We start from the raw sequence: 15,911 nt of genomic DNA on the forward strand, positions 1-15,911 counted from the left end.
CAATATGCTAAGAGCTTGACCCGCCGCCCACCTGACACTGAATTTCTTGGCCCAAACCTGCCTAGCCCACGGGTCCTGCAGGTTTTGAGTTGATCCGCACATCAGTTTATAATACCTGCATTATGCACTAGTTATACTGTTAGGTGGCTCTCATTCTTCACTCGGTTGAAATCCTATGAAATATGTTAGAATGGTGAGTCAGTAACTATAACAGTTGCAAAGGAAGGGATCTAGAAATGTATCTTTGCATACTTTTTATTGTAATATTTTCCACGCTGAATATAATTTGTGCCACCCAACACAGTGACCAGTGAGATAATTCTATGAAGACCATGTTAGTAGTTGCCATAATTTCTGATAAGATCCCAGCTACAGTTTCCACGGGAATTGAAAAGTTTCAAGCAAAAGGGACTTCTTTCTTTGATATATTTGTGATGGTGTGGATTTGTGCACCATCCTATCTGACCGCCCCTGTTTCTAATGGAGAAAATTATAAGTGCTTAATCCCAATGATCCTTCTTCTGCCAAAAAATAATTAAGTACTTGGAGTTAACTTAACTCTTTTCTGAAGAGAATAATCTATTTTATTGATGTCTCATTTGAGGTTTGGAGGCCAAAACTGCCCTGTATGTTCTAGATAGACCTTTGTAAAGGGGAAGAATGACCCTTGAATCTCTAACCCATACCTTTTTAATACAGGGCAATACATGTTTGGCCCTTTCAGCCACTGACTGGTATTGCTTGCTACAGCTACATTTATTGTTCAGAATATTCCTAGGCTAGTTTGGCTAACTCAGTAACCCTTCAGGGATAGGCACAGGCTTTCTACACACAGGCATCTTCTCATCTGTCAGTGTAAGGGCTAAACATGTTGGACAAGCAGGAGGGCTGGTATTTGCTACTCCAAGTTATTGATATTTTGTGGGAGTGCCTAGAATCAGACTGGCAAATAAAAAAATCATTGCTCATTGAATCCAGTCTCACCCTCTCCCATGTTGCACCTGCTAAATGAGACCTTTAATCCAAGTCCCCCAATACCCAGAATAAAGACACACACAGCAGCTTAGATGTTAATCTGTGTAACTCACAGCTTTATTTTTGATGAGAAAAATTGGGCTTTTTGATCCCGAGGAAGGCGAAAAACCTCTGTGAAGCTTGGCCCAATCTGCTTCACTAGAGGGAAAAATTCCTTCCTGACCCCATAATGGCAATCAGATTTGCTCCCAGGATCAATGCACCATATTTAATAAAGGCAAGCAGGGTGAGGGAAACAGACAGAAAGATAGAAGCATACGCATGAGCACATTTAAGCTGATAGGAGAAAGTTGCATTCCTCTCCATTCGAGGGCAGCTTGCAGACCCCGGCTTCTGTAGTTGCCCAGGTCGAGTGAAGAGGAATGCAGGGTCAACTGAGTGGCCTATATGTGCTTGTGTGTATTAAACATATTTCTGAATTAGTTGTGAGTGGCAGATGGACAAATATATATAGCACAGATTCATAGACCAACAGAGTTAAATAAACAAATGGAAAAAAAGGTAGAAGTATAGAGAGGAAAACAGACTTCTACACAAAGAAAGCTGATGATAACTTCCATTTTCCTATATAGCCATGGCACGCTCCAGTTCAGTTAAAGTGCGGCACTCTGTGTCCAGAGGTTGTTGTAGGCCACTTTCCTGTCTCCCACTTCAGCTGTCTCCCCTGCTGATCCACTCATCAGTATGGTTATGCTTGCCCTTTCTGTGATCCAGATATGTGTGTATTCAAGTGTAGGTGAGTGTAGTGCAGATATGTTAGTAAGGGTTGATTGGATTTTGTCATAGTCTGTATAGATAAATGTGTGCTTATGTGAATATTACTTACCTGAATGCTCTGGAAGCAACTATGGAAACACTTCTGGCATTAGTTGTTGCAAGAAGTTCTTGTTTGCAGACACCAGGAGAAATGTTTTTTCCAAGCATTCCTGCATGAGGTGGGCAGGATAATCCCCAAGGTACTCTTCATCTGGGTTGTTATATCCAAGTATTTGGTCTGCAGCTTTAAGACAGCACTGAGCCAATAGAGATGGTAGGTAAGAATGGAAATCATACTTTGACATGGCCAGTGCTGCTATTCCTCTGGCAGCTGTAAGGGCATTGGCTGCTCTGGTGATGTTGCTTTTTGAACACTTCTCACTGGAAACTCTCATTAGGGAAAAGTGTTCAAGGAAAAAATCAATGGTAGGTGCTTGCAACCGAAATTCAAGTTGGTATATAAGGTTCTTCTCAACATATGCAATGTATTCAGGTGTGTAACATGCTTCCCCAAACAGCTCCAGGAACTCCTCTACTGAAGGACGATTTCTGTGCATGATCTTTGTGGCCAAATACAAACAGGTAGCCCCCAGTGGCTTCAAGATGGTAGCTTTCACTTGCCTGTGGGAGATGTACCTTGCCATGTAGTTGACTGCAAGGCTCAAGTTAGAAAAGTCAAATGAAAAGTGCCTGTGCACTTTAATTAAGATGTTGATGACTTCCTGCCAAAGGGTTGGATCTATCTCATGCTGGTTTGCTAGGAAACCTGATGGTGAAAAGTCCTTCTCCAGTCCTTTATTAAAGAAGTAGGCCTCTTGTCCATACTCCTCAAAGGTCTGAAGGCAATCATCAATTTTTTTTAAGGTGTTCCAAGGGTCCCGTACAGGTGTTGGTTCCTCCATTACAGGTCCGCAGGTCACATGCTGGTCACGCTGACGTTTGATCTTCTTTTGTCTGCGTCCAGATCTTTTCTCCGCTCTCTTTCTCTTTTTAGTATTAAAGAGATCCATCACTGTATCTCGCTGTCTCATCGCCTGTCTCTCTCTCTCTCTCTCTCTCTCTCTCGCGCACAGCCTGTCTCTCTCCAACTCTCTCTCCAACTCTCTCTCCAACTCTCTCTCCAACTCTCTCTCCAACTGTGTCTCTCCAACTGTGTCTCTCCAACTGTGTCTCTCCAACTGTGTCTCTCCAACTGTGTCTCTCCAACTGTGTCTCTCCAACTGTGTCTCTCCAACTGTGTCTCTCCAACTGTGTCTCTCCAACTGTCTTTCTCCAACTGTCTCTCTCCAACTGTCTCTCTCATCTCACATTTGCTGCAAAGCCTTTACAGCTTCTGCATGTGATCAACACTGATTGGCCGGACAGCTCTATCATGAGAAAAACTTGAAGGAACTTTTAATGCTTTTCTCTGTGTTAGTTGTTGTTCAACTGTAATGGCCTCTGCAATGAGAAGCCAATTGTACCTTACCAAAATAATTACATATCTGCTAGTGGAGTGTCATCATTTTGTTTTTTTCTGTTTTAAATATTTGAGGATTTGTTGTTTTTTTTCTTAACTGGATTACATTCCAACATCTAATGGACACAAGCCTGGTGTAATTCTTGATTCTAATCGGTGGCGGAACACTTGGAATATCAATCACACTTCTGATACAGCCTTGTTGCAGGGCTGTGCATTTTGTAAACTGATTGGGTTTGAAGTGCCCTTGGTGTATCACATGATCTGGTAACCACAGTATAATATTTAATGTTTGGTTTGGTTTATGCCTTTTCTTCACAAGCTGCTTTACAGATGTCCCATCATTGCAGTTAAATGGGAAGATTGCAAGTTTAAGCATCTGATTTAGGTATGGTCTAAGCTTCAAAAATGACACACGCCTAGGCCTGCCACTTACTGTTCCCCATCAAACACGGTGCACTTGGATCTACAGACACCCAGAGTCAAATAACTTTCAAAATATCAAGCACATCTAGTCCTCTGTGCTCCAGGTGTCTGTAGGTACAAGGAAATAGAGATACTGCAGAGCGGTTTGCAGCCCTGGGCACAGGCCTTTGTGGCTATTCCACGAATACAGGCCTGATTCTCCATTTTGTTAGCCATTAGGGGAAAAAGATAGAATTGTAGATAATGGCAGTTAAAGTAATCCAAGTTAGATCTTACGACTCCAGAATCCAGTTTAGACCATATACTGGTACATGGTGCTTATAGCAATGCTATAGAGTAGATTGGAAAGAACCCCATTGGTGATTCCTTTATGTGTTTAGAGTTATAACAATTTACATACAATAGAGGAAAGGTGCCTCAGACTGCTTTTATAGGGTTTTACTGCATACAGTACAGTTATGGGACATGTTATCCAGAATGTTCGGGACCTGAAGTTTTCTGGATAACAGATCTTTCCGTAATTTGGATTTCCATATCTTAAATCTACTAGAAAATCATGTAAATGTTAAATAAACCCAATATGTTTTGATTCCAATAAGGATGAATTATATCTTAGTTTTGATCAAGTACAATCTACTGTTTTATTACTACAGAGAAAAAGGAAATAATTTTTTGCAATTAGTATTACAGTTATGGAAAACCCGTTATTCAGAAAGCTCCGAATTACGGAAAGGCCATCTCCCATAGGCTCAATTTTATCAAAATAATCCAGATTTTTTTAAACGATTTCCTTTTTCTCTGTAATAATAAATCAGTACCTTATACTTCATCAGAACTAAGATATAATTAATCCTTACTGGACGCAAAACCAGCCTATTGGGTTTATTTAATGTTTACATGATTTTCTAGAAGAATTAAGGTATAAAGATACAAATTATGGAAAGATCCGTTATCCAGAAAACCCCAGGTCCCAAGTATTCCCGGATAACAGGTTCCTTACCTGTATTTGGATAAAATGGAGTCTATGGGAGACAGACTTTCCATAATTCGGGGCTTTCTGGATAATGGGTTTCTGGATAACGGATCCCATACCTGTACTTGCAAACAGGGTTGCAAGGTTGGTGGGTTTACCGCCAAATTGGGCTAGTTTTGAATTGTAGAGGCGGGTTTTCAAAGTCCAAACCTGCCAATGGGCTTTGAAAACCGGCCCAAATGTTAAGTAAATTTTAGTGACGCCACTGTTAGTTCACTGGTGGAGAGGAGACTGTCTAGGGAAAGAGACTACTGCTGCTGAGTTGTGCTACCCCAGCCCATGGCAGTGATGTCACGGCCCGGGCCCTCCTCCTGCTGCTTCGCCTGGCTGGACTGGACTGCGTGTTTGTGTGCAGTGCTGAATATTGGTGGAGACAATACCATCACATGACGAATCTCGTCTGAGAGAGTCAAGAGAGTGCCTGCCGCTCTGTTCTGCTGCCGGCCGGCCTGCCACCTGGAATATCTCACCTTACTGACTGCTCAGGTCAGCTCACTCTGCTGCGAGTGCGACTCTTGCTCTGTCTGCTGCTGCTGTGTGTGTGGTTAGTGGAAGAGTTTGTAGTGTGTGTTTGTGAGTACTTGTGTGGAAAGGGTGCTTTTTGTGGGGACTGGGGAGACACAGGAGTTAAATAGTGGACTAGGCAGCAGAAGGTCTTTTTGGAGGAGCAGCCATTTGTACTGTGACTGTGTGATTGTCCCCCCTGTAACTGCACTGCCCCTGAGAGTCAGGGGGGAAGGGTGGGTTCTGTGGTAGATCTTTGTATGGTTACTAAAGCTGCAGCATTGCCCTTTTCAATTCCATCAGTTTTTTCAATAGATTGTGTTCCTATGCTCCAGCAGCCTGTGTGTCGAATGTGTAGTAGCTGTCCCCCTTACCTGCCTGTATTTTGGATACTTCGACTATGGAATAGGATACTACGACTTCGAATTCGATTCAAAGTAAAATAGTTTGAATATTCTTTAAAAAAAACTTCGACTTCAATACTTCACCAAATTAAACCTGCCAAAGTGGTATGTTAGCCTATGGGTACCTTCTACAGCATTTTTTTTTTTTTTTTTTTGAAGTCGAAGTAAAATCGTTCGATCGTACGACAAAACTGTTTGAATCGTTCGATTCGAAGGATTTAATCGTTCGATTGAACGATTTTACTTCAACCGCAGAATAGCCAAATTCGATGAAAAAAGTTCGAATTCGATATTCGAATTCAAAGTATTTAAATTCTATGGTTGAATTTCGTAGTATTTTTTACTTCGAAATTTGACCCTTGATAAAATCTGCCCCTTATTGCTTTGCTTTATTTTATTAAGATTTTTTGGTTTACGAATTTGGCTATTTTTGGGCTACTTTTAAAGTGGCGTGTGGCTACTTTTTTGTAGCAATCTAATTGCTAAGCTTCAAGTTATCCTAGAAACCATGCTTTGATTTGAATAAGAGATTGGAATATGAAAATGAGAGGGCCTGAATAGAGAGATAAGTAAAAAGTAGCAATAACAATACATTTGTAGCCTTACAGAGCATTTGTTTTTTAGACAGGGTCAGTAAACCCCATTTCAAATAATTGGAAAAAAAAAATAAAAAGAAGGCCAATGGAAAAGTTGCTTAGAATTAGCTATTCTATAACATACTAAAAGTTAATTTAAAGGTTAAACACCCCTTTGATATGGTTTATTGACTGAGACTATTAAGCAGCACATCAACTGCCCACAGCCTTTACACTGCAGGATTGTTGTTCAGGATTTCTTGTCAATAGAATGTTATCATAACATATATGTTATGGCATGGAAAGATGATGCTGAGGATAAATAGACACCCTTTTGTATCTCACTTTACTCTGCTGCCTTCTTCTATGCTGCCTAGCAAACAGTACATTTGGGGGGAATACTGCTTGTTCTTTTTCCACTCAGGCACTGGTTGATTGTTGGACTGGTGTTCGATTTACTTACTTGTATTACTTACTTCATGCCAGGTAAGACCACATCCCCAATCTTAATACTATTTTTTTAGTGTAATATCTTGTATAGAAAGTGATATTCTATGGCAACTTGTCTTCACACTCTTTAATTATCCCTGTCCTACTGCTTACCTGCACACTACCTCTTCTGGTGACATCATGGATGAGGAGAATCAACCTCTGGTGGGTAGGGGTTTGCAATATGCTAAGAGCTTGACCCGCCACCCACCTGACACTGAATTTCTTGGCCCAAACCTGCCTAGCCCATGGGTCCTGCAGGTTTTGAGTTGATCCGCACATCAGTTTATAATACCTGCATTATGCACTAGTTATACTGTTAGGTGGCTCTCATTCTTCACTCGGTTGAAATCCTATGAAATATGTTAGAATGGTGAGTCAGTAACTATAACAGTTGCAAAGGAAGGGATCTAGAAATGTATCTTTGCATACTTTTTATTGTAATATTTTCCATGCTGAATATAATTTGTGCCACCCAACACAGTGACCAGTGAGATAATTCTATGAAGACCATGTTAGTAGTTGCCATAATTTCTGATAAGATCCCAGCTACAGTTTCCACGGGAATTGAAAAGTTTCAAGCAAAAGGGACTTCTTTCTTTGATATATTTGTGATGGTGTGGATTTGTGCACCATCCTATCTGACCGCCCCTGTTTCTAATGGAGAAAATTATAAGTGCTTAATCCCAATGATCCTTCTTCTGCCAAAAAATAATTAAGTACTTGGAGTTAACTCAACTCTTTTCTGAAGAGAATAATCTATTTTATTTTATTTGAGGTTTGGAGGCCAAAACTGCCCTGTATGTTCTAGATAGACCTTTGTAAAGGGGAAGAATGACCCTTGAATCTCTAACCCATACCTTTTTAATACAGGGCAATACGTTTGGCCCTTTCAGCCACTGACTGGTATTGCTTGCTACAGCTACATTTATTGTTCAGAATATTCCTAGGCTAGTTTAGCTAACTCAGTAACCCTTCAGGGATAGGCACAGGCTTTCTACACACAGGCATCTTCTCATCTGTCAGTGTAAGGGCTAAACATGTTGGACAAGCAGGAGGGCTGGTATTTGCTACTCCAAGTTATTGATATTTTGTGGGAGTGCCTAGAATCAGACTGGCAAATAAAAAAATCATTGCTCATTGAATCCAGTCTCACCCTCTCCCATGTTGCCCCTGCTAAATGAGACCTTTAATCCAAGTCCCCCAATACCCAGAATAAAGACACACACAGCAGCTTAGATGTTAATCTGTGTAACTCACAGCTTTATTTTTGATGAGAAAAATTGGGCTTTTTGATCCCGAGGAAGGCGAAAAACCTCTGTGAAGCTTGGCCCAATCTGCTTCACTAGAGGGAAAAATTCCTTCCTGACCCCATAATGGCAATCAGATTTGCTCCCAGGATCAATGCACCATATTTAATAAAGGCAAGCAGGGTGAGGGAAACAGACAGAAAGATAGAAGCATACGCATGAGCACATTTAAACTGATAGGAGAAAGTTGCATTCCTCTCCATTCGAGGGCAGCTTGCAGACCCCGGCTTCTGTAGTTGCCCAGGTCAAGTGAAGAGGAATGCAGGGTCAACTGAGTGGCCTATATGTGCTTGTGTGTATTAAACATATTTCTGAATTAGTTGTGAGTGGCAGATGGACAAATATATATATAGCACAGATTCATAGACCAACAGAGTTAAATAAACAAATGGAAAAAAGGTAGAAGTATAGAGAGGAAAACAGACTTCTACACAAAGAAAGCTGATGATAACTTCCATTTTCCTATATAGCCATGGCACGCTCCAGTTCAGTTAAAGTGCGGCACTCTGTGTCCAGAGGTTGTTGTAGGCCACTTTCCTGTCTCCCACTTCAGCTGTCTCCCCTGCTGATCCACTCATCAGTATGGTTATGCTTGCCCTTTCTGTGATCCAGATATGTGTGTATTCAAGTGTAGGTGAGTGTAGTGCAGATATGTTAGTAAGGGTTGATTGGATTTTGTCATAGTCTGTATAGATAAATGTGTGCTTATGTGAATATTACTTACCTGAATGCTCTGGAAGCAACTATGGGAACACTTCTGGCATTAGTTGTTGCAAGAAGTTCTTGTTTGCAGACACCAGGAGAAATGTTTTTTCCAAGCATTCCTGCATGAGGTGGGCAGGATAATCCCCAAGGTACTCTTCATCTGGGTTGTTATATCCAAGTATTTGGTCTGCAGCTTTAAGACAGCACTGAGCCAATAGAGATGGTAGGTAAGAATGGAAATCATACTTTGACATGGCCAGTGCTGCTATTCCTCTGGCAGCTGTAAGGGCATTGGCTGCTCTGGTGATGTTGCTTTTTGAACACTTCTCACTGGAAACTCTCATTAGGGAAAAGTGTTCAAGGAAAAAATCAATGGTAGGTGCTTGCAACCGAAATTCAAGTTGGTATATAAGGTTCTTCTCAACATATGCAATGTATTCAGGTGTGTAACATGCTTCCCCAAACAGCTCCAGGAACTCCTCTACTGAAGGACGATTTCTGTGCATGATCTTTGTGGCCAAATACAAACAGGTAGCCCCCAGTGGCTTCAAGATGGTAGCTTTCACTTGCCTGTGGGAGATGTACCTTGCCATGTAGTTGACTGCAAGGCTCAAGTTAGAAAAGTCAAATGAAAAGTGCCTGTGCACTTTAATTAAGATGTTGATGACTTCCTGCCAAAGGGTTGGATCTATCTCATGCTGGTTTGCTAGGAAACCTGATGGTGAAAAGTCCTTCTCCAGTCCTTTATTAAAGAAGTAGGCCTCTTGTCCATACTCCTCAAAGGTCTGAAGGCAATCATCAATTTTTTTTAAGGTGTTCCAAGGGTCCCGTACAGGTGTTGGTTCCTCCATTACAGGTCCGCAGGTCACATGCTGGTCACGCTGACGTTTGGTCTTCTTTTGTCTGCGTCCAGATCTTTTCTCCGCTCTCTTTCTCTTTTTAGTATTAAAGAGATCCATCACTGTATCTCGCTGTCTCATCGCCTGTCTCTCTCTCTCTCTCTCTCTCTCTCTCTCTCTCTCTCGCACAGCCTGTCTCTCTCCAACTCTCTCTCCAACTGTGTCTCTCCAACTGTGTCTCTCCAACTGTCTTTCTCCAACTGTCTCTCTCCAACTGTCTCTCTCATCTCACATTTGCTGCAAAGCCTTTACAGCTTCTGCATGTGATCAACACTGATTGGCCGGACAGCTCTATCATGAGAAAAACTTGAAGGAACTTTTAATGCTTTTCTCTGTGTTAGTTGTTGTTCAACTGTAATGGCCTCTGCAATGAGAAGCCAATTGTACCTTACCAAAATAATTACATATCTGCTAGTGGAGTGTCATCATTTTGTTTTTTTCTGTTTTAAATATTTTAGGATTTGTTGTTTTTTTTCTTAACAGGATTACATTCCAACATCTAATGGACACAAGCCTGGTGTAATTCTTGATTCTAATCGGTGGCGGAACACTTGGAATATCAATCACACTTCTGATACAGCCTTGTTGCAGGGCTGTGCATTTTGTAAACTGATTGGGTTTGAAGTGCCCTTGGTGTATCACATGATCTGGTAACCACAGTATAATATTTAATGTTTGGTTTGGTTTATGCCTTTTCTTCACAAGCTGCTTTACAGATGTCCCATCATTGCAGTTAAATGGGAAGATTGCAAGTTTAAGCATCTGATTTAGGTATGGTCTAAGCTTCAAAAATGACACACGCCTAGGCCTGCCGCTTACTGTTCCCCATCAAACACGGTGCACTTGGATCTACAGACACCCAGAGTCAAATAACTTTCAAAATATCAAGCACATCTAGTCCTCTGTGCTCCAGGTGTCTGTAGGTACAAGGAAATAGAGATACTGCAGAGCGGTTTGCAGCCCTGGGCACAGGCCTTTGTGGCTATTCCACGAATACAGGCCTGATTCTCCATTTTGTTAGCCATTAGGGGAAAAAGATAGAATTGTAGATAATGGCAGGTAAAGTAATCCAAGTTAGATCTTACGACTCCAGAATCCAGTTTAGACCATATACTGGTACATGGTGCTTATAGCAATGCTATAGAGTAGATTGGAAAGAACCCCATTGGTGATTCCTTTATGTGTTTAGAGTTATAACAATTTACATACAATAGAGGAAAGGTGCCTCAGACTGCTTTTATAGGGTTTTACTGCATACAGTACAGTTATGGGACATGTTATCCAGAATGTTCGGGACCTGAAGTTTTCTGGATAACAGATCTTTCCGTAATTTGGATTTCCATATCTTAAATCTACTAGAAAATCATGTAAATGTTAAATAAACCCAATATGTTTTGATTCCAATAAGGATGAATTATATCTTAGTTTTGATCAAGTACAATCTACTGTTTTATTACTACAGAGAAAAAGGAAATAATTTTTTGCAATTAGTATTACAGTTATGGAAAACCCGTTATTCAGAAAGCTCCGAATTACGGAAAGGCCATCTCCCATAGGCTCAATTTTATCAAAATAATCCAGATTTTTTTAAACGATTTCCTTTTTCTCTGTAATAATAAATCAGTACCTTATACTTCATCAGAACTAAGATATAATTAATCCTTACTGGACGCAAAACCAGCCTATTGGGTTTATTTAATGTTTACATGATTTTCTAGAAGAATTAAGGTATAAAGATACAAATTATGGAAAGATCCGTTATCCAGAAAACCCCAGGTCCCAAGTATTCCCGGATAACAGGTTCCTTACCTGTATTTGGATAAAATGGAGTCTATGGGAGACAGCCTTTCCATAATTCTGGGCTTTCTGGATAATGGGTTTCTGGATAACGGATCCCATACCTGTACTTGCAAACAGGGTTGCAAGGTTGGTGGGTTTACCGCCAAATTGGGCTAGTTTTGAATTGTAGAGGCGGGTTTTCAAAGTCCAAACCTGCCAATGGGCTTTGAAAACCGGCCCAAATGTTAAGTAAATTTTAGTGACGCCACTGTTAGTTCACTGGTGGAGAGGAGACTGTCTAGGGAGAGAGACTACTGCTGCTGAGTTGTGCTACCCCAGCCCATGGCAGTGATGTCACGGCCCGGGCCCTCCTCCTGCTGCTTCGCCTGGCTGGACTGGACTGCGTGTTTGTGTGCAGTGCTGAATATTGGTGGAGACAATACCATCAGGTGACGAATCTCGTCTGAGAGAGTCAAGAGAGTGCCTGCCGCTCTGTTCTGCTGCCGGCCTGCCTGCCACCTGGAATATCTCACCTTACTGACTGCTCAGGTCAGCTCACTCTGCTGCGAGTGCGACTCTTGCTCTGTCTGCTGCTGCTGTGTGTGTGGTTAGTGGAAGAGTTTGTAGTGTGTGTTTGTGAGTACTTGTGTGGAAAGGGTGCTTTTTGTGGGGACTGGGGAGACACAGGAGTTAAAAAGTGGACTAGGCAGCAGAAGGTCTTTTTGGAGGAGCAGCCATTTGTACTGTGACTGTGTGATTGTCCCCCCTGTAACTGCACTGCCCCTGAGGATCAGGGGGGAAGGGTGGGTTCTGTGGTAGATCTTTTTTTTTTTTTAAGTTTTAAGTTTTTTGAAGTCGAAGTAAAATCGTTCGATCGTACGACAAAACTGTTTGAATCGTTCGATTCGAAGGATTTAATCATTCGATCGAACGATTTTACTTCAACCGCAGAATAGCCAAATTCGATGAAAAAAGTTCGAATTCGATATTCGAATTCAAAGTATTTAAATTCTATGGTTGAATTTCGTAGTATTTTTTACTTCGAAATTTGACCCTTGATAAAATCTGCCCCTTATTGCTTTGCTTTATTTTATTAAGTTTTTTTGGTTTACGAATTTGGCTATTTTTGGGCTACTTTTAAAGAGGCGTGTGGCTACTTTTTTGATAGTCTTTGGCTGGTTTTGAAATGAAAACCTGGCAACCCTGGTAGAAATGCTGTATTGACTGTGGGTGGGTTATACACGAAGGAAAATTGTGTGGCGAATTGCGCTTAACCAAGTAGAGGAATTTATTCCAGTAGTGGGGGTGCTACTGGGAGAAACCATGTTGATAGGATCTGCGCTGTGCTAATGTATCACTGAGAATAGCTTTGATGATGATCTTAGGAAAGGAGCAGTACAGATGCCCTGCTTTAGAATCAACAGTGTGCTAGTTTGCACATGGGCAGCAACCCATATTAACCAATCATATATTTGCTTTCACTCCTGCAGCTGGCTGATAAGAGCTAATTAATGATTAGTTGGAGTTACAGTTCAGGTGCTAATTTGCCCAGTGTTGATAAATTAACTCTAAACAAAAAGAGAGCTGAGTGACACCTAAATATCCATGGCCCTGTATTTATTCATTGGTACAGTCATGAGACCTTCCAGCAGTGTATTCAGTCTATTAAAGGAGAAGGAAAGGTTTGCAGTACTTGGGGTGCCAAATTTTAGGCACACCCCCAAGTGATTGTATTGACTTACATGAAACCCTGGGTCAGTGCTCTTATCAGCACCTGCCCGGGGTTACACCAGTGAGCACCACGGAGTGATCCTCTTCTATTAAATTTCCCGGGGCAAATGCATGTGCAGTTGAACGAAATAGCTGACTTTTTAGTTAAAGTTTGGCTTTTCATTCTACTCCGCAGCCACGCGAAGAAGGAGGAAGATTTCTCCGTGGTGCTCACTGGTATAACCCCGGGCCAGTGCAGTTTTCTGCTGATAGGAGCACTGGCCCGGGGTTTCAGGTAAGTAAATACATTCACTTGGGGGTGCCTAACATTTGGCACCCCCAAGTGCTGCAAGCCTTTCCTTCTCCTTTAACAAAAAAAGCTGGGCATACATTAAAAGATCTTTCCTTGATATGCCTGCCTTGAGGTGGGCTATATCGGGCTGACTGATGACCATCCCCTCTCCCTGCATCATGGTTGGATGGGCGATACAACACAGACTGCCCATTTAATATATTTTTACCCAGATTTCAGTCAAGCAGGTCCGTCAGAATGCCCAGTACAGGGCCAGATAAGATGCCAAATTGGCAGCTAAAATCTTCCAGTGTATGGACACTTATTCCTGAATTGACAATAATTTGTATATTAAACAATTTTACCATAACAACCACATTACTAGGGTTGCCACCTGTTCGGTTTTGACCCGAACAGTTTGGTTTTTGTAAGGCCTGTTCAGGTCTGAACTTTCTATTCAGTTTTCAGCCTTTTGAAACCCGAACATACTAACACTAACATACTAACATACTCACCTAAACATGCCTTAGTTACTATCAAGTACAGTTCATTTCTTATTATTACAGATACAAAAAAAGGAAATCAATCAAAAATAATAATTTTTTTTTCTAAATAAGCTTTGCTGTATTTCAGAGATTACTATATAATAGATCTCATACCTGTAATTAAAGGATAGGGTTTAATCATCAAGCAGAATATAGCTTGAGATAGGGTTGCCACCTGTGTGGTTTTGAACTGGGCATCAACACTTTAAAACACTGGATAGAAATCCAGCCAGTTGCATCTAAGTGATGCAATAACCTTTCCCTGGTGTCATAACTCCACCAACATCATTGTGCCCACCTCTGATGTCATTATGCCTTTTCCTACATCATTACCCCACCCCCACTGTTACCTGCCCAGCCCCCCCCCATGTTCGGTTTTAGCCATCAGCAAAGATGGCAACCCTACACATTACAGTCCATGCAGGTATCATTATCAGGTTGAGAGAGTGCATTTGATTGCAGTAGACTGATTAATGAGACCTAGACATCCTTGTGCTCTGTGCACAGGGCACCAAATGGAAGGGGGACACTAGCTTATTCATTATACTTATGTCTAAGCCAGGGGTCCACAACCTTTTTTTACCCATGATCCACATTCAAATGTAAAAAGAGTTGGGGAGCAACACAAGCATGATAAAGTCTCTGGAGTGCCAAATAAGGGCTGTGATTGGCTATTGGTGGCCCCTATGTGGACTGGCAGCCTACATGAGTCTGTTTGTCAGTATACCTGGTTTTTATGCAACCAAAACTTGCCTGGAATTAAAAAATAAGCACCTGCTTTGAGGACACTGAGAGCAATACCCAAGGGGTTAGGGAGCAACATGTTGCTCACGAGCTACTGGTTGGGGATCACTGCACTTATAATGCATTACAGGAAACCTTTTATATTAGACAACTAAAAATACTAACATAATAATTAGAAATAAAAACATTTACAGGTCATATTGCTATCTACAGCAAGTGCAAATCAAATATTTGTCAGCAAGTCTTGCTTAATATGGGAAATACATGTATCCATTTGGATTTGTAGAGAGTCATTACCTTTAAACACATGGCTGCTTTTAAAGGAAATGGCACACACAGTTTTCTTGGCTTGTGTAATTTCAGCCAGTAATGATACAGTACATAATTTCTTACTCCCTGTCATTTATATGATTGGGAACACCACCAGCGGTGGCAAGCAGCTTTGGGATGGATAATGTGGCAGTGTGCTTTTTCAGGCTGAGGACCTCCTGTCTCAAGCAAGATGGTTTAAATTCACATGAATGATAAGTGCCATTGAGGTAACGGTTCTCTACTGGCTATAATAAAAGGACATGCCTAAAGCTAGAAAGAGCAGAAAAAAAAAACACAGCCCATTTCTCTGTATCGGGCCATACTGATACAGGCTCACCCAAGCCCCAAACACAGGTTGAAAGCAACATGAGAGAAGAACTGTGGTGGTTTACTACTGGATTTTGTTTGTAGAAGTAAAGAAAGGTTTGGCAGAAGGCAATCTAGTTTAGTAATGTTAGAAATGCCATCCTGATCAGACACTATCAAAGAGAAACTGCACAACTGCCCTTGTAGAACTCTCACAACTTCATATTTATTATTCCTCAAAACAGATAACACACTGACCTATAGGTGTGAATGGAAGAGGAATCTGTGATCTAGTACAGGGGCCTATGGAGGAGATGTGGTTTGATTAATTGCAGTAGATATAGGTAGAGATTTTGAATGATCCATTAGAGATACTACATTGGAAAATCTTTGAGATTCAGTTCTGGAGTCAGTGAAGGAGTAATTCTGTAAGTCATTGAATGTAATGGGCAACAGGGAGAATTCTTGTGATGTACTGATGGAATAGCTGTGAACTTCTAAAAGTGAGTTTGGGGGACACACTTTTTCCTTTGATATAAACTCTGTTCAATGGTGCATCATGAAAGCCATGTGATTTTAAAACCATTGGTGGAATGTAATAAAATTCGCAAAGAGCAAAACAATTAGC

The 15,911-nt window shown here is 41.2% G+C and overlaps 2 protein-coding genes across 2 annotated transcripts; both read right to left on the reverse strand.

The window, feature by feature from the left end:
• Positions 1-1,070: 1,070 nt before the first annotated feature.
• Positions 1,071-2,713, reverse strand: LOC121399921 (cyclin-O protein B-like). Its single transcript, XM_041581915.1, has one exon. The coding sequence runs from the start codon at positions 2,691-2,693 to the stop codon at positions 1,881-1,883; it is 813 nt and encodes a 270-aa protein (XP_041437849.1). The 5' UTR covers positions 2,694-2,713; the 3' UTR covers positions 1,071-1,880.
• A 6,021-nt stretch (positions 2,714-8,734) lies between these two features.
• On the reverse strand, positions 8,735-9,736 carry LOC121399714 (cyclin-O protein B-like). The gene has a single exon (XM_041581257.1). It carries the CDS (start codon positions 9,674-9,676, stop codon positions 8,735-8,737), a length of 942 nt encoding a protein of 313 aa, XP_041437191.1. The 5' UTR covers positions 9,677-9,736.
• Between the last annotated feature and the right edge of the window lie 6,175 nt (positions 9,737-15,911).

The sequence above is a fragment of the Xenopus laevis genome, chromosome 2L, assembly GCF_017654675.1.
Source record: "Xenopus laevis strain J_2021 chromosome 2L, Xenopus_laevis_v10.1, whole genome shotgun sequence".
NCBI classification, from domain to species: Eukaryota; Metazoa; Chordata; class Amphibia; order Anura; family Pipidae; genus Xenopus; species Xenopus laevis.

What these genes read in the sequence shown, in the direction of transcription:
- LOC121399921 (XM_041581915.1), bottom strand. Translation starts at nt 2,693, where the DNA reads ATGGAGGAACCAACACCTGTACGGGACCCTTGGAACACCTTAAAAAAA.
- LOC121399714 (XM_041581257.1), bottom strand. Translation starts at nt 9,676, where the DNA reads ATGAGACAGCGAGATACAGTGATGGATCTCTTTAATACTAAAAAGAGA.